This window comes from Marmota monax, unplaced genomic scaffold (genome assembly GCF_021218885.2).
Source record: "Marmota monax isolate L192 unplaced genomic scaffold, Marmota_monax_Labrador192_F-V1.1 WCK01_AAM20220418_F8-fsc00024, whole genome shotgun sequence".
Lineage (NCBI taxonomy): Eukaryota > Metazoa > Chordata > Mammalia > Rodentia > Sciuridae > Marmota > Marmota monax.
The window spans coordinates 24,743,545-24,767,237 of record NW_026695224.1 but is presented as its reverse complement, the minus strand read 5'-3'; the positions used below and the strand labels follow the sequence as shown (position 1 = coordinate 24,767,237).

The following is a 23,693-nucleotide window of genomic DNA, read 5'->3' as shown; positions in this document are numbered from 1 at the left end:
TAAGATAAAAGAATCACATAGAAATCTTAAATTACATAGACTGTTTTATTGGTGATACTATTTTCAGATAGAGAGATAGATAGATAGCTAAAACATAGTTATCTTGTGTCACTAGGAAGCAAGATTTTCACTACAAAAAATGCCAATAACAAGTTGAAGACGTTATAATGCTAAATATCTATGAATTAATTACATATTTTTATCTTTCTTTAAAAATTGAATTTCCACTGGGCACAGTGATACACACACTGTAATCCAGCTATTTGGGAGACAGAGGCAGGAGGATTACAAGTTGAAAGCAATTGTGAGACCCTGTCACAGAACAAAAATAAAAAGGACTGGGGATATAGTTCAGTGGAGAGGTTCCTGGGTTCAATCCCTAGCTCCAAAAATAAAAAATAATATAAATTCCTATATCTTTCCACCTGAAAGGCCTATAAACAATGGCAGCCCTGTAGTAATGAGCACCCTGGTGCCCAGGCTGTAGTATCTAAGTACCATTTATCTCTAGAAATGGTCCTTGAAAAAGGACAGAAAATGTATGAGACTGGAAACTCCTGTAAGGCCCCAAAGAAAAGAAACTGTTGAAAACGACTGGAGTCATGCCAATAGGGCAGAAACCTGCCAGAAGAAGTTCTCATTAGCCTACTGAATAATTTGAATATCAAAAAGAAGAGTAAATAGACACTTTAGAAAATAGCTTGGAAATTTCTTATCATCTCCAGCTATCTTACCTGATAACTCACTCCTAGGTATTTACCCAAGAAAAATAAAACCAAATGTTCCCAGACCTGTGTATTAGCCCATTTTCCGTTATTATAACAAAATACCTGAGGCTGGGTTATGTATAAAGACACAGGTTATTTTACTCAAATACACCAGGTTCAAGGGCCTGGTGCTAGTGTCTGCTGGGCTCTGGGGAGGACCTCACTGTAGATGGCATAATGAGAGCAGGCGCATGTGAGGAAGGGAGAAGTCACATGGCAGTAGAGGTTGCCAGAGAGCTGGGAGGGGTCCCTCTCGCTCTTTTCCAACAATCCTCTCTCCAAAGTGGGATCCCATGAGAACTGCATAAACTTCCAAGGGTAGCACCCCCATGACCTAGTTACCTTCAGTAGGCTCCACTACTTAAAGGTTCCACTATCTCCCAGTTTTGCCACACCGAGGACCAAGCTTCCAACACATGAGCCAGCACCGAAACTCAAATCATATCCAAACCATAGCAACCTGTATGCAAATGTACGTGGCAGCTTCGTTCATAAAAAACCTGGGAGCAGCTCTAATGCCGTCCATCAACAGATGAATGGCAACATGCTATATACTTCCATTTATGTACTATTCTGGAAAAAGTCAAACTCTAGGGGCAGTGGGAAGTGAAGAAGGGGACTGGCTGCAGAGGGGCACAAGGGAACTTCTGGGGGTGACAGAGATGTTTTATACCTTGAAGGGGGTATTGGTGTATTGTTTGTTGAAATGTGTCCAACCGTGTGCTCAGAGGGTGAGCTTTACTGTGCATCCATTCTACCTTGAACTTGAAAAGCCTGACTTAAAAATAACTTCAATAGATTGAAATATATATAAACAAACAAATAATGAAGGAACAATGTGTGAACAACACAGTTTCTATCCAGACCAGAAAGTTCATGATCCATCAACATAACCACCTTTGGGTTATGTGGGATCAAACAAATCCTTCACTCTGGGAAGGCAACATTACCTAAGGCAGAAATTTGGGGAAAACTAGCCAACAGGTACAAGACCAGGCTGATGTTATCTGTGCATTTGGATTCAGAACCTATTTGGGTGTTGCAAGACAACTCACTTTGGCAGGATTTATGATTCCTTAGATTATGGAAGGGAAGATGAACCCACACATAGATTCACAAGTCATGGCCTGTGAGAAGAAGACTTTAAGAAAACAGTGAATGGAACATCCAAATGGAACCAAGAGTCAGTGGGACTGCAAAGACCCCCGCTGAGGCAGGCAAAGAGAAGTAAAATTTCAGCCGTGATTTCTTCCCCCTAGTGCCGGAATTGAACCCAGGGATGCTCTATCACTGAGCTACAGCTACAGCCCTTTTAATTTTTTATTTATTTCTTTATAATTTTGAGACAGGGTCTCACCGGGTTCTGAAGCCGGCTGTGAACTTGTGATCCTCCTGCCTCAGCTTCCTGAGTTGCTGGGATCACAGGCTGCACCACCATGCCCGGCTTCTGCAGTGATTCATCTGTGGTGGTTAGATGGGTTTTTCACGAGACGATTAACAAGCTGTAAAACGTTTTTAAATGGTGCTAAAAAATCATTATCTCTGGAGGGAACAACTCATTCTGAAAACTGGAAGAGGGAATGAATCAAGCTTTGTCCTGGTATTTTTTATTTTTTGAGTGTGTGTGTGTGTGTGTGCAGGCTAAGCTTGAAGATAAGAAAATAGACGAGGAAGGAAAGTTCTACTTTCTAGAAGAATCACGGTAATAAATGTAGACAGAAAGATAGAATCAGGAGTTACCATCTAATGAAATACTGGGTCAAGGTTTTAATCATCAGTGTCTGATGAAAGATAAAAATTGTGGGAAATTTATAATGGATAAGATAAGAGAGAAAGAGACATTGGTTCAATAAGGGGGACAAGCAGACACTATGTACCTCTTGCTGTGACCAGAGGGAGTACTCAACACCTATAAAAATTATGCTTGAGTCCAAAGATGCCTCTTAACCTAAATATTAAAAATAGAGATTTTTTTTACCAATGAACTTTTTAAAAATAACTTTATTTTATTTATTTTTATGTGGTGCTGAGGATCGAACCTAGGGCCTTGCACGTGCAAGATGAATGCTCTACCGCTGAGCCATAACCCCAGCCCCCCAAAATAGAGATTTTAAAACCTTGAGAGAGGCAGGTGTGGTGGCACACACCTGTAATCCCAGCTACTTAGGAGGCTGAGGCAGAAAGATAGAAAGTTCGAGGCCAGCCTGAGCAACTCAGTGAGACCCTGTCTCAAAATAAAAAATTACAAAGGGCTGGGAATGTTGCTCAGTGGTAAATTGGTCCAATCTCCAGTATTAAAAAAAAAAAAATAAGTGACATTCCAAGGATGCATTCAGCCAAATTCAGAACGTGGGAAAAGTGATCCATTTTTTTCAACACATGCACGGGATAAAAAAAGAAGAAGTCAATTGTTATGGGCTTATAAGGTCTTAGGAGTTCAAAACCTGCTACAAAGCTATAGAAATCAAGACAGTGTGGTACTGGCATAAGAATAAACATATAGATCAAGGGGTGGAGATAAGAGTTTAGAAATAAATCCTTGTGTTTATGGTCAACTGATTTTAACAAGAGAACAAGGAACTTTCAATGGGGGAACTTACAGTCTTTAAAAAAAATGGTGTTGGGACAATTGAATAGACAAATTCATGAGTGAGGTTGAAGTCTTTTATCACACCATATGTAAAAATGAGCTCAAAATGGATCAAAGACCTAAATGTAAGAGATAAATCTGTAAAACTCTTAAAATAAAACCAAGATGTAAATCTTCATTACCTTGTACCAAAAGCACAAACAATCAAAAAAGAAAAAAGAAAGATTAATTGGACCTCAAAGTTAAGAGGGGCGAAAAAAAGTGTCGCCAGGCTGGGTACCATGCCAGATGACTGTAATCCCAGCTACTCCAGAGTCTGAGGCAGGAGAGTCACAAGTTCAAGGTCAGAGTCAGCAACTTAGCAAGACCTTGTCTCAAAATAAAAAATAAAAAGAACTTTTAAAAGCAGGCTGGCAGCTCCTCAAAAATTTAAACAGTTAGCAGATGACCTAACAATTGCATTTCTAGGTATACAGTCGTTCCCTTTATCTGCAATTTTCCTTCTTGTGGTTTTAGTTACCTGTGGTCAACCTTGGTCCAAAAAAATTAAATTGAAAATTCCAGAAGTAAATAATTTGTAAGTTTTAAATTGCATGCTAAACTGGGTAGCATGACGAAACCTCCCATCATCCTGCTCCATCCCACCTGAGATGTCAGTCATTCCTTTGTCTGGTGTTCCCACACTGTATACACCACCTGCCCCTGCATTAATTAGTAGTATCTTGATGATCAGATTGACTGTTGTGGTCTGGCAGGGCCTGTGTTTAAATGACCCTTATTTCACCTACTAAGGTTCCCAAACATAAGAGTAATGATCCTGGCTACTTGAATAGGCCGAAGAGAGACTGTAAAGTGCTTCCTTTCAGTGAAAAGGTGAAGATCTCTACTTAATAAGAAAAGAAAAGCAGGCCAGGGTGGTGCACACCTGTAATCCCAGCAGCTCCGGAGGCTGAGGCAGGAGAATTACAGTTCAAAGACAGCCTCAGCAGAAGCGAGGTGCTAAGCAACTCAATGAGACCCTGTCTCTAAATAGAATACAAAATAGGCCTGGGGATGTGTCTCAGTGGTTGAGTGTGCCTGAGTTCAATCTCTAGTACCCTCCCCTCCAAAAAAAAAAAAATACTATGACGAGGGTGTTAAGATCTACTGTAGGGCTGGGGCTGTGGCTCAGAGGTAGAGTGCTCGACTATCATGTGTGAGGCACTGGGTTCGATCCTCAGCACCACATAAAAATAAAATAAAGATATATGGGGGAAAGACACAGTGTATATAGGGCTTGGTGGCAGGAACAGTGTGAGACATCTTCTGGGGATCCCGGATCATATCCCCTGAGGATATGAGGGAACTACTATACCCAAGAGAAGACATGAAGTGATGTCCACATAAAAGCTTATACACGAATATTCTCAGCAGTATTTTCCATAATAGTCAAAAAGCAGAAACAACCCAATGTCCACCAACTGATGAATGTAAAAGAAAATGTGTATATTTATACAATGGAGTATTATTTGGCAATAAAAAAGAAATGGAGTACAGGTTGAGCATCCCTAATCGGAAAATTCCAAATCCAAAATGTTTTGAAATCTGAAACTTTTTTTTTTTTTGGTACTGGTGATTAAACCCACGGGTGCTTTAACACTGAGTTATATCCCCAGGCCTTTTTATTTTTTATTTTGAGATAGGGTATTGCTAAATTGCTCAGAGTCTCACAAGTTGCTAAGTCTGGCCTCAAATTTGGCAATCCTCCTGCCTCAGTCTCCTGAGTTGCTGGGATTACAGGCTTGTGCCACTGTACCCAACTAAAATCTGAAACTCTTTGAGTGCTAATAAGATGCCCTAAGTGGAAAATACCACACTACACAGTGTGGGATGAGTTGTAGTCAAAACCCTAACTTCCTCCCCAAATTTCCATCTCCAGTAACACCTCTTCAGATGATGGGCTTCGGCATATGAATTTTGGAGGGACACAACCTTTTAGTCCATAGCCCACTACTGATGAGTGGACTCTGACATCATTATGCTAAGTGGAAGAAGCTAGTTAACAAGGTCCACATAGTGTGCAATTCCGAAATGTTTAGAGCAGGAATATCCAATGACACAGAAAGAATATTAGTGGTTGCCAGGGGCTTGGGGGAGGGGAATGGGGAGCGATTACTGATGATTTTTTTTATTTTTGGAGTGATGAAAATGTTCTGGAATTAGGTAAGTGTGATTGTTGCACTATATGAGTGCACATACACGAAAAAGCAAAAATATTGAATTGAACACTTTAAAGTGGTGAGTCTTATGGCATGCAAATTCTATCTTTAAACAAAAGAAAGGAACAAAAGACATAAGGGACACATCTGTTCAGTGCACGGTATGGACCACCCTGTGGGCTCTTGATTCAAACAAAGGAACTAAAAAAAGACATTTAAAAAAATAGAGAAAATTTAATATGGATTTTGTATTGAATTATACTAAGCAGTTATTAATTTGGTGGGGCACAATAATTACATTGTGTCTATATTTATTTAAAATTCTTAAAATCCTTACATATTAGTGAGTGCTTTAAAATAGTCCAAGAAAAAGAAAAAAAAAGAGGGATGTGGGTAAAATTGAAATAACAGGTATTGATAATTTTGGAAGCTGAGTCATGGCTATACGGACGTCCATTATACTAGTCTATCTTGTTGGGTTTGTTTGATAATTTCCATAAAAACAAGTTGCAAAAAAATAAAAAATGCCAGAGCAAATAAGAAGTCTTGATTAGTCCTAAATTCTAGAAAGTTCATCTCCTACAGAAGATTCTGAACTGTGTGTTAGGACAATTTCAGGATACCTTTGTCCCCAAAGGCCTCCTGACCTAGAACTGAGCTTCATTCTAAGAAGACAAGCCTCTGAACTCCCACAAGATGCTTTGGGTTGAGATGGATCAGGCCTTTTACTGAACATTCTGCAGAGATGACGCACCTTCATGCTGTATCAGTCAACGTTTGCTGCATTAAAAAAAACAGCCCCCAACTTAGTGGCTTAAAATAATAGTGGTTTATTTCTCACAATTCTGTGGGTTGACTGACTCTGGGCTGACTTGGCTGTGGCCAGCTGGTCTAAGATGGCCTCACTCAAATGTCTGGGGCCTCAGTAGGGTCTCCTTTAGGGGGCTACCTGGATTATTTACACAATGCAAAGCCTTCCCCGCAGAGAGAGGAGTCAAACTCTGCACAAGTATCTATCCCATTGGTCAAAGTAAGTCACATGGAGGCATAGAAATTTGTTTGAAGATTGGACTTGTACTGAATAGGAGCCAGAGTCTGACCCAGGCCACTTCTCAGAATGCGACTGACATCTTATGTGTGGTTGGGAGTAGGTCTTGTGTTAAATCTTATGCCCCAGAGTTGAAATCTTATTTCCACTGGTAGAACAGGGGTGGTGCTTAAAATATTACTCAGAAATATGAAATTAACTAATGAAATTAATCATGGCATGCGAATTCTATCTTTAAACAAAAGAAAGGAACAAAAGACATAAGGGACCCTGGGCTAATGAAATTAACTGGAATTAATGGTTCCTATGTCTGTTTTTCTCTCCCTTTTCCTGAGGCCTAAACTCAGTCCTGTTTTCTTGCCTTCCCTCCTGTCTAGAACATCTGTGACTCACTCCTTGTGATGACTTCCTGTGCCTCCCACATTCTGATGGGGGCACCGTTTGATTCATTGAAGGAGATAGATGGGGAGACTTGGAGGCCCTGTGCCCTGGGGCCAGCTCCCACCCCCACCAGATCTCCATTTGCTCATCTCTAGAATGTGGGGCTGTTTGGAATGACTCGGAGGCCCTTTTGGCCCTGTCCTACTTAGAGGAAAGTAGTCAGACTGGGCAAGTGACTCAATACTCTGTCCCCTAGGACTCTTAGGCCAGGGCTGGCCTCTTTGAGAGAAGAATGTTCTGGGTGGGTGTAATAGATTAGTTGTGGGCAGAGCCCAAGTCCAGCCTGGACCAGCAGAGCCCAGCCTGGGTCAGCTAAGTTCCAGCCAACCTATAGTTCATGAAAAAAAAAAGATGGTTTTCTGCCTCTTTATTTTGGAGTGATGTGTCCCACAGCCGATAGAATGGGTACTTGGGGTCTCTCGCTGGCTGTGTGTCCTCTTCTCTTCTGGGTTGGGGACTAGGCTTTAGAGTTAAACTCGCAACTCCACATGGGGTTCCACTGCTCCCTCTCTGGGGGTGGTCTTGGTTCTCAGGCAGGGGACAGAAGAACCAAAGCAGGTGGCTATGGAAAGAACGGGCAATGATGTCCCAAGGTGAACAGGTCCTTGTGGCCCAACCTGGCTGGACTTCACAACACAGGTCCAGCACAGAAATTCACTGTTTTAAATTTAGTTGAAAAAAAAATTTAAATCCAAGTTATATCTGCACCTGAATTAAAGAAGAAATAGCTGGGCCCAGTGGCTCATGCCTGTAGCCCTAGTGACTCAGGAGGCTGAAGCAGAAGGATCATAAGTTTGAGGCCAGCCTGAGCAATTGAGCAAGTCCCTAAGCAACTTAGTGAGATCCTGTCTCAAAATAAAATTAAAAAGTAATAAATAAAGGACTGGGGATTCAGATCACTGGGAAAGCACCTCTAAGTTCAAGCCTCAGTATCAATCAAACAAATAAAAACAAACAAAAAAACAATCCCCCCAAGCAAAAGAATAAAATAGTTCAGTGTGATTATAAACAACAGCAGGCCTCTTTCTGCTTCCAGACACAGGAAACTTTAAAAAATATCTATCTATCTATCTATCTATCTATCAATCATCTATCATCGTCATCTATCAATCATCTATCCTTCTTCTAGAAAGCAGTCTTTCGCCACTGCTTCTTCATCTGAGCCCTTATCTGTTGACTTTCTGCCATGGAAGATTTAGTTCTTGTCACCCTTCCTTCCCCACATACCTTCCCTCTCTCTGACCCCGGCTCTCCCAGCGTCCTTAAGTCATAAGTGGGCGAAATGAATATTCACTTTGTACTTGCTTCTGCAACTTTGAAAATGCTCGTCATGGCTGAACTATGAAGAATACTATGTCCTCATTTACTTTCGAGCACAACTTTTCCCTGCATGAGCTTCTGAATGATGCTACAGGCCCCAGGGGTAGAGTGGGGAGGGGTAGGAGAGGCGCAGTGTTTCCAAACTCCTCACCCACTCCCCTCCCCACCCCAGAGAGAGAGAGAGAGAGACATACAGACAGACACGGAAGGAGGGACACAGGGAGAGAGAGTAAGAAAAAGAAAGAGACAGAGAGACAAAGGGCAGGCTTGGGCCCTCCCAAGTGTGGGGAAGGCCACAGTCAAGCTCCCAGGCCCTTGGTTAGGCCTCATTTGCCAGGGAGGAGCCCCAAGCCATTGGGCCATACCTGTTCCAGCCTCTCCCAGCGGCCTAGGTTCCCGCTGTGCCCCTCAGCCTGGGTCTGGCTTCTGTCATTCGTAACTCCTACTTGGTGGCCTCATTGGGCTCTCCCACTCGCCCCCTCCATGTCCGGGGGCACACGGGTGGGAAAACAGATGATGCTCAGACTCAGGAGCTGATACAGCTGTGCCATGAAGCTGACCATGGCTCCATTTCTCATTTGCTTGATTTCTCAGCCAGGACGCAGGCAGGGTTCCACGTTGGAGCCTTTCTGAGTGGGGAGTCTGCCCAAAGAGTTTGCAGGACAAGGACAGGGCAAATCCTGATAGTGGTGAGTGCCTGGGTGTGGGGAGGTCTGGGCTCTGGGATCCACCGTCCTGGGCACAGCAGAGCTGAGGGGTGCTCAGAGGTGATGAGTGGCCCAGGCCCCTGAGTGGCACGCGGATTGCAGGTGTTCTGAAGGGCCGTGGTGCACGACTTGAAATGACAGGTAGACCTAAGAGAGACAGACGCGGCCATCCACACAGAAACCTGCATGCGGAGGCTCTTATTCCCTGTCACCAAAACTGGGAATAACCCAGATGCCCTTCCATGGAGGGGAAGCAAACAGTGATCCAGCTACACAATGTACAAACTGCTCAGCAAGGAAAAAGGAGATTTCTCTTTTTAAAAATATATGTATTTTAAAATATATACATTTTTATAACTTTATTTTATTCATTTTTTTTTTCACGTGGTGCTGGAATTGAACTCAGTGCCTCACCTGTGCTAGGCAAGCGCTCTACCACTGAGCTACAACCCCAGCCTCCTTTTATAAAAATATTTTTTAATTGTCAATGGATCTTTATTTTTTTAATTTATATGTAGTGCTGAGAATTGAACCCAGTGCCTCACATATGTTAGGCAAGCACAAGTGGTAGCCCTGAGCCACCACCCCAGCCCCCCAAAAGAGGATTTCTAATGCGGGTAACAACATGGCAGCCAGGCGCGGTGGCACACACCTGTATAATCCCAGTGACTTGGGAGGCTGAGGCAGGAGGATCGCAAATTCAAAGCCAGTCTCAGCAACTTAGTGAGGCCCTAAGCAACTCAGCAAGACCCTGTCTCCAAATAAAAAATATAAAGGGCTGGGGGTGTGGCTTAGTGGTTAAGTGCCCTTGGGCTCAATCCCTGGTACCAAAAAACAACAACAAAAACATAGAGAACCCCAAGTGCAGCATGCCACAAGAGAGAAGTGACATGCAGAAGGTCGCACCCCAGAACTGTAACTGTGTGACATCCTGTGGGAAAAGTGCCTGCAGGAAACAAATGGGTCCCTGCCCAGTGCTGAGGTGGGAGGGCTCCCTGCAGGACAGTCGGAGGGGCTTCTGCAGGGATGGAAGTGTTTTCTACTTTGTGACTGTGGTGGCTATAAACTCTTAGCCGGGTGCGTGGTGCAGGCCTGTAATCCCAGCTACACAGGAGGCCGAGGCAGGAGGATTGAAAGTGTAAGTCTGGACTGGGCAACTTAGTGAGGCCCTGTCTCAAAATAAAAAAGAAAAAGGGCTGGGGGGTGTAGCTCAGCGTAGGGCGCTTGTCTAGAATGTGTGAGACCCTGGGTTCAGTCCCTGGCGCTGCGTGCACGCTCTCGTTCTCTCTCTCTCTCTCTCTCTCTCTCAACTCATACACTAAAAAAAGGCAGATTTTACGGATGTAAGTCATACCTCCATAAACCTGGAAAAATGTCAACTGAAAGTCTAGTTGGCAGGGACACTGTGATAGCAGGGAGAGCACCAGGGTGAGGTGGAGGGGAGAGATGGGTGGAGGGTCCGTGCTCTACAAAAGGACGGTCCTCCCAGTTGGGCAGCCACAAGGGCAAGGGCTGGCTCTTTGTTTTCTTTGGTTTGTTTCTTCAGGGCTGGGGATCGACCCCAGGGCCTGGTGCCTGCTAGGCCAGGGCTTCCTACTGAGCCCCAGCCCCAACCCAAGGCCAGCATTTCTGGTCCATGCTGTAGAGACACCATAGATGCCACAGTGGAAAAGACCCCTGAATCATACCATCTTCCCCCCCAAGCCCTCACCCTGTGGCCCTTTCCCCTGACCAGAGGGGAAACAGGGAAGAACATGGGGATGGAATAGAACCTGGTCAGAGACTGAACTGGAGAGCCAGCCCAGCTACTGGGCACCTCAGCCTCATCTACAACATGGAGACCCAGACCATGTCTTATGGAGCCCAGTGAGGGACGGACAGGTAACTCTATGAGAACGCTGTGGGTGCTGAGTTCTGAGAATGACTACCAGTGGGCCAGGTTTGAATTCCTGTCACTTTCTACAGGCTGTGTGGCCTTGGGGAAATGCCCTAACCTTTCTGGAACTCAATTTCCTCATTGGTAAAATAAGATTTTATGGTTTCATTAAGTGGTGTTGAAGATTTGATGAAAAATGTCCTTAGCTCTGGGTCTAGCTCACACACACAGTGAGTTCTCAAGAAGAGAGCTCTAGGGCTCTGGTGTTATCATAGGGATGCCAAATCTAGTTACGCACACACCACACCACATATATATGACTTCCAATTAATTTGAAATTGCAATTGCTGATAGATAGTGAATACTTTCTTTTTTGATAGATAGTGAATACTTTTTTTGTGTGGGGGTTTTTTTTGGTACCAGGGATTGAACCCAAGGGCGCTTAGCTACTAAGTCACATTCCCAGCCCTTTTTATTATTTTGATTTTGAGACAAAGTCTTGCTAAGTTGCTTACAACCTCCCTAAGTTGCTGAGGCTGGCTTCAAACTTGGCAATTCTCCTGCTCCATCCTCCGGGAGTTTCTGGGATCACAGGTGTGAGCCACCACACCCGGCTAACAATGAATACTTTTTAACACAAGTATGTCCCAGGCAATATTTGGGACATACTCATGCTAAAAAATGGTGCATGACACAATCAGACTGGGAAAAGTATTTGCTTATCTGATATTCAGATTTAACTGGATAATCGAATTTTGCCGGGCAGGGGGAGGAGATGGGAGTGATGTAGGAGGGGCTCGGTCAGAAGGTGAGGAGGGTGATTTGAGCCATGTGTTCTTCAGCCCCCCCTGCAGCCGGGTCACCCCCAGCTTCACCAGGAGTCTCACCTCCTCCTCCGGGCAGCCCCCTCTCCTGGGGGCCGGCCCACACTGCCCATGCATTCTGAGGTCTGCTTTTGTTCCTGCCCAAGGCTGCCAGCTGGTGTCATCGTAACTCACTCCTGGGCTGGGGCCGCTGCTCGGGAGTCCTGAAGTCGTTTCTTGTGTGCGACCCAGGGCAGGGAGTCCCGGTGGCTTGGGCCGGTGCTGCGCTCGCGGTGGGTCTTCTGTGCCTGCCTGTGGCTGAGTGGCAGCCCTGCTCTTACATAATCACTTTCTCTCCTCCTTCTTTTTCCAGAGCCGGATCTCACACTGAGCAGCTGCAGTCGGAGGAATCAGAGAAAGCGCCAGAAAGCGCCACCCAGCCCCAGATTCCAAGGGGCCTGCTGGGGACTCTCCTCCCCCTCCTCCTCCTCCTCCTCCTCTCCTCCTCCTCTTCGGGAAGGAAGACCCCGAGGGAGACTGCTATCTCACACCAGCTCCTGGGCTGCCATGGGACTAGCAGCCACCGCCCCCCAGCTGTCCTCCCCACTGCCAGGCAGATAGGGTGGCTGCTGCCCCAGGAGCACCTGCCTGATCCCTGCTGCCTGGCACCTCCTTTGGGGACAGCCCTTTCCTGACTCAGTGGCCACCTTTTCTGACACGTGGCCATGTAGGTCCTGCTCAGGCTCCTGTGGACACACCGCTGGGGACAGCACCTCTGCTCTTGGGGAAGCCAGTGCACCACCATGCCCCGGGGATTCACCTGGCTGCGCTGTGAGTACCCAGGGACCCACTCCGGGAGGCCTTGACCCAGAGAGGGCTCAGCCACAGCGCGTCCCTGCTGGGGAGAAGTTGAGATGCTTCCCAGCTTAGCTGCAGGTAGTCTCAGGGACTCCACAGCCACCCTGCCTGTCGCTGACCCCAGGCTCAGGCAGGCAAGCTGGGCGGGAGTCCCAGGTAGGGTGGGCACTGGGTGGCACAGTGAGTGGCTAGACGATGGGGCAGGCGCTGGGGTGGGTGGCAGCATCTCTATGGACTGACTCATGGGTGCTAGGGAACATGGCAGGGGCAGAGGGTGTGGAGAGAGGATGGCTGTCCTCCCTGGGTGTGGCCAGCAGGGGTGGGGTGGGGACCAGGGACCCAAGACAGATGGGACTTGTGTGTCCAGCACCTGGAGAAGGCAGCTTGCCCTCCTCTGCCCCTCACTCTATAACACCAAGATTAAAAGGCAGGCCGATAACGGTGCGGTTGGTAAAAAGAAAAAATAAGTTGAAATGAGGACAGAAGAAAAGGAAGGGCCTGGAGGACGCTCAGGCCTGTGGGTGGAGGCCAGACGGAGCCCTCCAGACCCTAGGCTCAGCGTCACTCACTCTGATTCGGCACATTTCTCTGGTGACGCCCACGAGCCCACTGGAGAGTGACTTGCCATGACAACAGGACCTCATTTGCTTTGTGCCCCTCAGCCTCTGTCACCCAGTTCAGAGTTAGGTGGCCAGGGACTGTGTGCCAAATAAATGGGGGCAGGGGCTGGAGCCCACAGGGGTTCAGAGAAGAGCTGGGTGTACCCTGTTCCTGGCGGAGGGACACTGGAAAGCGTCAGGAGATTCAGAATGGGTGAAGGACCCAGCCAGGCCCCAGGTTAGGGAAGCTTCCAGGTCTTGGGGTGCAGAGGAAGCTGCTTGGTGAGGTGCCACTTGAGGTGGTCTTGAAGGCTGGGTGACATCCACAAGGCAGACGGGGTGGTGAGGACCGAGTTCCAGGCAGTAGCTCAGTGGAGGGGCTGGAGAGTCTGGGCCGTAAAGCTGGTTTGGGCCTAGGTGGCCTTGGCCTTGAAAGCCAGGTGAAGAGCACCCACTTCACCAAACCACACGGAGCCTTGGAAGGTGGCAGAGGGGGTCACGGTTGGAGTCCCCTGCTTTTGAGGAATCTGGAGTCACTGTTGCAGCCTTATGGGGAGCAGGTAGCGACTGTAGATCTCGGGCGTGGTGGGGGCTGGTGGGTGGTGACGACGGGGGGGGGGGGGGGGGGGGGGGGGGGGGGGGGGGGGAGGCAGGGGCAGGGGGAGCGGCTGCCCAGTGGAGGGGCTGGGATGCTGGGATGCTGTGATGTGACCACAAACCGGGCAGCAGCAAGTGTTACTCTCTCACAATTCTGGAGACCAGAATCCGAAGTGAGGATGTCAGCAGGGCCATGCTACCTCTGAGGACTCAGGGAGGAGCCTTCCCGCCTCTTCTGGCTTCTGGGGGCCCCTGGGGCTCCCTCTCTGTGGCAGCTTCACTCCAGTTCATCTCTGTCTGCGCGTGGACTTTCCCTCTGGGTGTGTCCGTGTCCTCTCCTTCTGACCAGGACACCAGGGGCCTTCCCTAAATCCAGGATGAGTTCTAAAGATGCTGTTTCCAAATAAGGTTACATTCTGAGGTTCCAGGTGAATATGAATTTTGGGGGGAATGCTACTCAACCCATTGCCTAGGCTCAGATTGGGTCAGGGACCCCTACTCCCCTGCCACCTCCCAGGCCAGGGAGCCAGGAGAAAGCTCCTTCTACCCATCTCCTTCAGCTTCTGCTTATCTCCCTGGTCCTTACCTCTGGGGGGAGGAGGAGGCAGAAGGGCCTCTTGACCAGGGTCAGGCCTACCCTGGCTGTGTGGTTCCTGGGGCACAAAGTGTGGGGGTGACAAGTGATCTTGAGGTTTTGGCTGTGCCAACCCTGCTTGGTTTCCTGTTTCTCTGGGTGGAGGCAACAGAAAATAAGTTTAAAATGAGAAATGGGGCTCCCTGAAGACTAAGGAGAAGCTGCCCAGGCTGCAGGGAGGTGGTCCACGGATAGGTTTCCAGGGCGGCCCATGTGCCCGGCTGTGCCAGGCTGAGCTGCTGTGGCCCTCTGAGACCCAGTCCCTGCTTTGAGGCCACTGTTAGCAGAGCCAGAAGGCTCCAGGGCAGGACCTGGGAATGGAGTGGACTCCCCATAGTGACAGCCACATGGGAAAGAAGAAGCAGTGTAGACAGAAACACTATTTTGGTACTGGGATTTGAGCCCAGGGACGCTTAACCACTGAGCCACATCCCTCGCACTTTTTTTTTTTTTTAATTTTGAGATAGGGTCTTCCTAAGTTGCTTAGGACCTCACTAAGTTGCCCAGACTGGCCTTGAACTTGAGATCCTCCTGCTACAGCCTCCTGAGCTGCTGGGATCTCAGGTAGATGCCACTATGTCAGGCTAGAAACACTAATTTCTTTCTTTCTTTCTTATTGCGGTACTGGTACCTCCAGCCTTTTTTATTTTTATTTTGGAACAGGGTCTCACTAAGTTTTCCAGGCTGGCCTCAAACTTGCAATCCTCTTGCCTCAGCCTCCTGAGTGACTGGGATTACAAAAGTGTGCCACTCTACCCTGCAGAAACACTGTTTTTTAAAGGAAAGGTGGCAATACGGATTTTAACGGGCAATCCCTGTGGGCTAGATGTGGTCCTTGGGCCACCACCCTGCACCTGTTGCTCTAGGTCCATGGTTCTTAAGGTGCATGCCCAGATCAAAGGCCGAAGCCTCACCTGAGGGCTGGTTACAAGGGCAAATTCTCTGGCCCCACCCCAAGCCTGCTGGATTGGGGCGGAGGCTGCTGAGCTCTCCTTGCCTTGGCTGGCTCCCCAGGGGATTCAGATGCACCCTCCCATTTCCACTGCAGGAGACCAATCCCCAAACTTAGGCATAAGGCTCTCAGTCAACAAGACCACAGCACTGGTGATTCACATACCAAGGGTGAAGTGCTGTGGTCAGGGAGTGAGTGAATCAGGCAGGTGGTGCTGGAGTCAGAGGCTGGTGGGGCTGGTATAGGCAGGGCAGACCCTAGGGTGGGGTAAGAAGCCCAGGGAGACTTTTAAAGAGATCTGCAGTGTGAGGGGATCTCTAGAGCAAGGCAGAGCAGGAGCAAAAACTGGGACACAAGATCTTGACCTTCAGGAGTCAGTGCAAGGCTGAGAGGCTTTTAGGACTTAAGAGACAAGACACAAAGCAAGCTGCTATCTAAAGGCATGAACACTGGCTAGGTTTGTATTTAGCTCTTGCTTTGGCCCAATACCATGTCAGGGAGATGGAAGAGAGCAAGCGCGCTGGTTGGATTACTTCACACTGGCAACTTTTCCTGGAGGGGAAGGGGAGGCAACTGCAACCCCTATGTGGCCCAGGCCATAAGCAGGCCTGAGGAGCCAAGCCGAGGGAAGGTGCCCTTGGTGAGGGGTCCAACAAGAGCAAAGTCCTGGAGCAGGACCCAGCAGGGTGGGACTGGAAAGGGAGGAGGGAGAAGTGATCCAACAGGTAGAGTGGCCCAGGCCAGTGGGGATGTAAGGACAAAAGTCTTCCAAGTACCAGGAAGTAAGTGAGTGGGGAAAGTCCAATCAGTAATTCCTACTCATAACAGGTGGGTCAGGGCAGTGACTCAGCCTGGCTATCTTCACAGTGGGGAGCGCAGGAGGAGAGGGAGAAATTTTTGCTTCTGATTCTAATAATAATAGATATGGATTGTAGAACATGCAAAATGTTCCACAAAATATATAGAACACAAAAATCTCCCATAGAGATTTGGTACATTTCTTTCCACCACGTTTTCCAAACACATATGTAAACAATTGTAAACACACGTATAAATAAAATTCAAGTCCTGCTGGGAATGCAGATAGTGTTGGGTCATGTTTTTCAAAAACATCACCATCCATATCTTATTTTTCTCATCACACATCATAATAATTCCTTAACAATGTGATTTTTACTGGAAACATTCATTATGGTGGAATGTCCTGGTCGTTTACAGATTTTCACTATTATAAAATAATACTGCAGCCCATAAATCTTTTTGGTCTATGTCTCTTTTTCTTGTTTTAGTTCTTCTGATTTTTGAGTTTAGTGGGTCAAAGGGTGTGGACTTTATTGAATTCATTAATAATACCATTTGCCAAATTGCTTTCAGGATGAGAGCACCTTCTTCACTACTTTGGCAGCATCAAATATTATTAAAAGAAAATCAATACACAGAAATCTTTTTGTTTCATTTCTTTTTCTTTTTCTTTTTTTTTTGTGATGCTGGGAACCAACCCAAGGCTTCAGACTTACCTACTGAGCTACACCCCCAGCCCTTATGTATTTAATATTTTGAGACAGGGTCTGGTTAATTTGTCAAGGCTGGCCTCAAACTTATAATCTTCCTGCCTCAGCCTCCCAAGTCACTAGGATTGTCATAGGTGTGTGTTACCATTCATTTTTCTATTTTGATGGATGAAAAATGGCATCTATTTTTTTTTTGTACTGGGGATTGAACCCAGGGGAGCTTAAACACTGAGCCACATCCCCAACCCTTTTAATATTTTATTTAGAGACAGGTTCTCACTGATTTCCTTAGGGCCTCCCTAAGTTGCTGAGGCTGGCTTTGAACTTGTGATCCTCCTGCCTCAGCCCCCCAGGCCACTGGCATTACAGGTGTGTGCCACCGTAATCTAATTGTTTATTTTATTTGTGAGGTTGAACTTTTGGATACATCTTGCCCTTTTATGTTCTTTTTTCTTTTTGCTCTAATTACCCTCCTATTTATTGCAAATTCTCTCAGGTATTGGGTCTGTTCAGTTAGGTAGAAATCACAAAGGCTATTATTTTTGAGGTTGCAGTGTCCCCTAGTGGTAAAGGCTGGTAATGTTGGTAAATCATTGTAGCTAACAGCCTGAGTGAGATCCCAGAGTCACCAAAATGGAAGACGCCAGAGACCACTGGTACATTTAATGATGAGGGATGCCAAGGTCAGATAGAGGAGGGGGAAAAGTAGCTTGGGTCACGTGATTTTTAGAGTTGGAACTGGAATCCACATCTGAATGGAAATCCAGCGATGGGCTTTGAAAACGTGTCACCCCTACACAAGGGGCTGAGGTTGCCCTCTAAGGAAGTTTAGGCTTACCCCATGGGGCAGGAGTTGGGGACTGGCCTTAATTAAGTGCCTCCTGGGGGGTCTGCTGGCCAGGGTTGGGGTGGAGGTGGATCACCTTCTGGACTGCTTGCACCTACCTGTCCTTGCTCTTCTGAGGTCCAGACCCAGGGAAACCATGCGGGTTCTGGGTGGGAAGTCCTCCTCAGGTGACAGGGTCTGTGCACCTGTCACCACCACCTCTTGGATGACAGTTGTGCACACCTGGACCCTGGGGACAGTGTGGACGTGGTACCTGGCGCTGACGTGCTCTTGTTGGCTGTGGTCCACAGATCTTGGGATCCTCCTTGGTGTGGCCTTGGGGAATGAGGGTTTGGAGGTGTGGCCCTTGACCCAGAATAAGGAGTGCACCGTCACGGGCTTCCTTCGGGACAAGCTGCAGTACAGGAACCGGCTTCAGTACATGGTAACCACATGGGCACCACCAGCACCCCTGTCCCCAGCCCCATGGCGCACCTGGCACAGGGCTCTGGATAGTCAGGGACCCTCCTAGGACCTGAGGCAGCCCCAGAGTTGCCATGGCTCCCTTCTCTAACACACAACCAACGTGTCTGGGGTCTTTGCCCGCCTCCTCCCGCCATCTCCCAGGGCTTCCCCCCCTCCTGACCTTTGATTCCCCCTCCACAGGGCATTTCCCCTGGGACTCAGGAATGGAATCCGGGAGGGGGAACCCCCCTCCCAGCACTTATTAGCAGGGGAGACAAAGACTTGCCAATTGGGATGTTTGGTTCTTTTGGGGGAGTGGAGATGCCCACTCTGTTTTTAAAAAGAGCTTATGAAGGCAATGTTGACGTGCCCTACCATTCACTCATTTGGAGGGTATAACTCCCTTGGTTTTTAGTGTGTTCACAGAGTTGGGCGACCACCACCACAGCAAGTTGTAGAACATCCCTCTCACCCCGAAGATACATGTCTTTCTTGAAGTAGGAGGTCCTTACACTGAGCCCAGAACTTCTGCTTGAGCAGGAACTATGTATTTAGTTTCACTCTCCCTGCGTCCCAGAGGAAAGTGAGCTGGTGTTAGTGCTGTTGGGAGCAGGGATGTGTCCTCTTCAGAGGACTCCTGTGACGGCAGGGGGCCCTCTGGTGCGGGCCTCCCTGGCGCTGGCATGCACCTGGGCTGGGGCAGCCTGTCTGTGCAGTTTCTGCCTCTGACCTCCTGGTTCGTCCCTCTCCAGAAACACTACTTCCCCATCAACTACAGGATCGGCGTGCCTTACGAGGGGGTGCTCAGGATCGCCAACATCACCAGGCTGGTGAGGATCCCTTCCTGGGCTGCGGAGACCCCCACCACCTGCGATCCCCTGTGGACCCCAGCCTGAGAGGCACTTTGGTCTTGGCAGGTCCAGGGGCCTTTCATCAGTCCCTCAAGTGAGCCCACCCTTGACCCAGGCCCGAGGTTGCCCGATGTCCACTGTAGACCCCGGTGGTCAGTTTCATGCAGGGACAAGTCCTTGGAAAAGGGTCACAGTGGAGCAGCCCACAATGGGGGGTTCCAGAGTTTTCTCCTGTCCCTGCAGCAGAAGGCGCAGGTGAGCGAGCAGGAGCAGCGGTATCTGTGGGTCTTGGTGAGTCTCAGTGCCACCGAGTCGGTGCAGGACGTGCTGCTTGAGGGCCACCCGTCCTGGAAGTACATGCAGGAGGTTCAGACACTGCTGCTCAACATCAAACAGGGCCTCCCGGTGAGCTGGGCCTGCGTGTGTGAGCGTGTGTGTCCGAGAGGTGGGGTCAAGGGCTGTGGAGCCAGGGGAAAGTTCCGGCACATTGAGGAGTGGGGTGTGGGAGGGATGGGGGAGGCATACAGGAAAAGAAGTTCGAGGAAGGAAGAGGTGTGGAGACCCTGTTCCAGGCCCTGCTTCTCTTGCTGTGGATCCCGGACAGGCCATGGGATTCTCTATCTCTGAGTCTGAGAAATGAGGCTTTTTTGGGAGTGTAGGAAGGAAGAAAAGGTGGAGTGCAGGAGATTTTTAGGGTGAAGAAACTGTTCTGGGTAATTCACTGATGGTGGGTGTGTGACATCATGCATTTGTCAACCCACAGAACTGTGCCACGCAGAACGGGAGTCCTAATGGGCCACGATTTGAGTTAATTAAGAAAATTAATTTAAAAAAAAAGAGACTCCTTCTGGCTCGGCAGGGTTGAGGCCTCAGGGGGATGTCCTCTATAATGCATGAGCCATCTGAAAGAGGGAGGCCAGGGGATCATCATGGAACCACACAGGCCGTGCGTGTGCCTGGGATCCCTCAGGCCCCAGAGCACACCTGCCCCTAAGGATGCACCTGCCATCCCACTCAGCCAGCTGCCTGGTCTCATCTGCCCAGGAGGCCCTGTCCAGGGCCAGAACATCCCACACCAACTGTGAGCTTCCAACGATGAAAGGGCTAGGGACCAGCCATTGTTTTTGCAGCTGTCTGGAACCGGTCCTGGGACAGGGCTGGAAGGAGGTCAGGAGGTCCAGCGATTTCCTTGGTGGCTGTTTTGTGCCCATGGGCCAGATGGGTGTCCTCGGGCAAGATGAGCTGACCTGGGGAAGAGACCCCTCCTGCCCTCATTTTTCCTGGGAAGCATTTCTGATTGGAGGCTGATGGACCCTCAGCCCCGCCCACCTTCCTTGGCCTCTCCTGATTAAAATCCACCCATCCCTGCAGCCAGATTTTCAGTCTCTCTTTTCTCCAACTCTGCTGGTCGGCTAGGACCTTGCCTTTAAGATGGACTTAGGGAAAACCACCTTTCAGATTTTCTTAGCTTTTAAAACTCCCAGTGGTCCTGTAATTTGGAGATCCCATCTGGGGGTGGGCCACCAGCAGCCTTGAACAGGTTGTTCACCTCTGGACTTTAGATTCATCACCTGCAAAGAAGAGGGATTGGGAGGAACCTGAAATTGTATCTGGCTGTAAAGCTGATTCTATTCTACCTCCTTCTCTACTTGGAGGTACCTGGAGTCTGGTTTCTACATTGTTTTTTTTTTTTTTTAGACCTGGGGATTGAACCCAGGAGCACTCAACCACTGAGCCACACCCCCAGCCCTTTTTCATATTTTATTTAGAGACAGGGTCTCACTGAGTTGCTTAGTGTGTCGCTAAATTGCTGAGGCTGGCTTTGAACTCACAATCCTCCTGCCTCAGCTTCTGAAGCTGCTGGGATTTCAGGCATGGCCTACCCCCACCCCCGGCTCTGAATTGTTTCTTTCCTACTTTCTCCCCGCACCCCAGTACTGGGATTGAATCTGGGGGCACTTTACCACTAAGCCACATTCCCAGCCCATTTTATTTTTTTTTTAAATTTTGAGACATGTTCTCACTAGTTTGCTGAGGGTCTCCCTAAATTGCTGAGACTGGGCTTTGAACTTCAGATCCTTCTGCCTCAGCCTCCCAAATTGCTGGGACTACAGGCATGTGTCACCACAGCTGGCTGCATAATGTTTTCAAAGTCCATCCATGTCATAGCAGACCCTTCCTTTTCATGGCTGAATGATATCCCATTTTGTGCAGATATTATATCTGTGCCTCCATTTGTCTTGGGCTGTTTCTACCTTTTGGCTCTTATGAATAATGCTTCTGTGAACATGGGTGTACAACATGGGTCTGAGTCTTTTCAATTCTTTGGGGTTTACACCTGGGAGTCAACTTGTGTCTCTAGGTGTAGCTTTTTGAAGACCTTCTGGACTCTTTTCCTATAAGAGGCTTTAGGAAGGTGACATCTGTCCATCTGTCCTCAACTTTGAGCTTCTCTAGATGGCCCAGTGGCTCCTGGGGCTCTGTACTCTCACCAGGGCAAGGGGATACATCTACTAGGTGGCTGGGTTCTCCCCAGATTCATTCTCACCCCACCTCTGTATATCAGTTTTCCAGGACTGCTGTAACAAATTAGTACAAAACGAATGCCTTAAAACAGAAATTTATTCTTTCATAGTTCTGGAGGCCGGAAGTCCCAGATCAAGGTGTCGGCAGGGCGACACTCCCTCTGAAGGCTCTAGGGAGGGTCTTCTCTTGCTTCCAGCCACATTACCCAACCTCTATCTCAGTCTTCGGTGGCCTCTGCCATGTGATCACCTGTCTCTGTGATCTTTCTCTCATGTGGACACCTGTCACTGGATCTAGAGCCCTCCCCAAATCTGGGATGATGTCCTTCTTCCAGATCCTCAATTATATCCCCATTTAGAAAGAGTCACAGTCACAGGTACTGAGGGAAGGACTGGGATATGGGGTGCTGGGAGACATAATGCAGTTCAGAGTTTTTGTGTGGGCCGCTGCTGCCCCCAGCTCAGGCCCCACATTTTCCTAGATGCCTCCACAATGGCTGTGGTCCCTCTTCAGGGACTTCGGCTACCCATCATGTTGCCTGCGTGTTCCCTTTTGTTAAGCCTCATGAAGGCAAGCTGAGTTTGGAGTCTGACACCCGGCCCTGTCTATGACTTTCACCTCCGTGTCTCCCGTGAGGGCTTTCTCTTGTTCTTACAGTTGATGGAGGGCAGCTTTCCCAGCTTGGGGGCGGGCAGCCAGGCATGGTCTAGAACAGCGGCTTCCTTCCTCCCTGTCCTGGCCTGGGCCCTGTGTTCGTTTTTCCCATGATGGAGAAACAGGAGCCTCTGTGTTGTGCTTGTATAGAGGTGAGAGCTGGGACCCTCTCTGTATTTGCGGGAAGAAGGTGAGATATAACGCACAGGTTCCTGGTCCCAGAAAGTCTTGCCTGCCTTTCGTGACTTGGGGTGGCACCAAGTCAGGTAGCCCCCACGGTTCTCTTGTTCAGTGTGTCCCCATCTGTCATGGTTCTGACCGGTTCCTCCCTCCAGGATGTGGAGATCAGCCCCAAGGTGGAAGAGGTGTTGTCCCTCCTGAATGTGCCGGGTCGGAGCCTGAAGCTGGTGCGGCCCAAAGCCCTGATGGACAACTGCTTCCGGGTCATGGAGCTGCTGTACTGCTCTTGCTGTAAGGAGCTCCCTGTGCGTGGGGCTGAGGGACGAGAGGCCAAGCATCTGCGTTGGGGTCAGCAGGAAGAGTTGGCACACTCCCGGGCATGCCCTGTGCTCCAAGTGATAGTTCACTTTTGCAAACACAGATGGGCCCTTAGCTTGAGGGGAGGGAGGTCTTGATGTGTCCTGCAATTTCCCTCTTTTTCTTTTCTGTCCCTTACAGGTAAACACAGCTCCATCCTGAAATGGCAGGAGTGCGAGGTGCCAAGTCCTCAGCCCCATGCCTTGCAGTGTGAGGCCACCCAGCTGTACCCCCCTCCCCAGCAGACCCCCACCTCCCTGTCCCACTCCCCTGGCTCAAGCACTGGACCCCAGGTCAGGGCCCAGGGCGAGGGCCCCTTGCCCTGATCGGCCTGTGTGCTGACCCTGGGTGGGGACACCTGAGGACTTCCGGGAGCTGGACTAGGCCCGAGACTTTGCTGTGTGATGGGGGTCCCCGCCTTGAGAGAGGCCCTGGGGGAAGGTGTTTTTCCCCTCTGGGGGATTCTGTGCCACCGTTGGGCTCAGCTTCCCACCTTTCATACCTTACTTGCTCTCACTTGGAGGGCTGGGGGTCAGGGAGACCTGGTGCCACCCTCGTGGCCTCCCCTGCCTGCAGGTGGTGCTGCAGTCTCCTGGGGCCACAGCAGCCAGCGCATCCCTGGGCAGGGACGGGGCCCACGTGGGACTCTGGGACTCACACAGAGGCTTTCCAACTGGACTGATGGGGAGGGCTGTCCAAGGGCAGAGCCACATGCCACATCTTGCCACAGTGGATGCTCTTCCAGATCCTTTTTTTTCTATTAAATACCCATTTTGTTTGGTTTTGTTTTCATCTGGGAGAGTGAGCCTGAGGGGCTGGGGGCCGGCCTAGTGCAGGAGGTGGAGGAGGGCTGGGCCAACCAGGCTCCGGGGGAGGGCTGCATCTGGAGTGGGCGAAGCCTTACCCGGGGACAGCTGAGGACGGACTTCCTTC

General features: G+C 48.9%; 1 protein-coding gene across 6 annotated transcripts in view; it reads left to right on the top strand.

Annotated features, from left to right (window-relative positions):
• The window catches only part of Il34 (interleukin 34), a 62,284-nt gene extending 38,744 nt beyond the window's left edge, over window positions 1-23,540 (top strand). For 3 of the 6 annotated variants that reach the window (XM_046434435.2, XM_046434434.2, XM_046434437.2), the window contains 6 exons: window positions 12,124-12,581; window positions 18,039-18,172; window positions 18,945-19,022; window positions 19,287-19,448; window positions 22,559-22,694; window positions 22,902-23,540. In XM_046434435.2, coding sequence (XP_046290391.1) covers window positions 12,554-12,581; window positions 18,039-18,172; window positions 18,945-19,022; window positions 19,287-19,448; window positions 22,559-22,694; window positions 22,902-23,086 — 723 coding nt within the window. In that variant the 5' untranslated portion in view covers window positions 12,124-12,553 and the 3' untranslated portion in view covers window positions 23,087-23,540. Of the gene's footprint in view, window positions 1-11,779; window positions 11,895-11,924; window positions 12,044-12,123; window positions 12,582-18,038; window positions 18,173-18,944; window positions 19,023-19,286; window positions 19,449-22,558; window positions 22,695-22,901 lie in introns of those variants that run through there. The other 3 variants (XM_046434438.2, XM_046434436.2, XM_058575961.1) reach the window with 3 other exon arrangements.
• The last annotated feature ends 153 nt before the right edge of the window (window positions 23,541-23,693 follow it).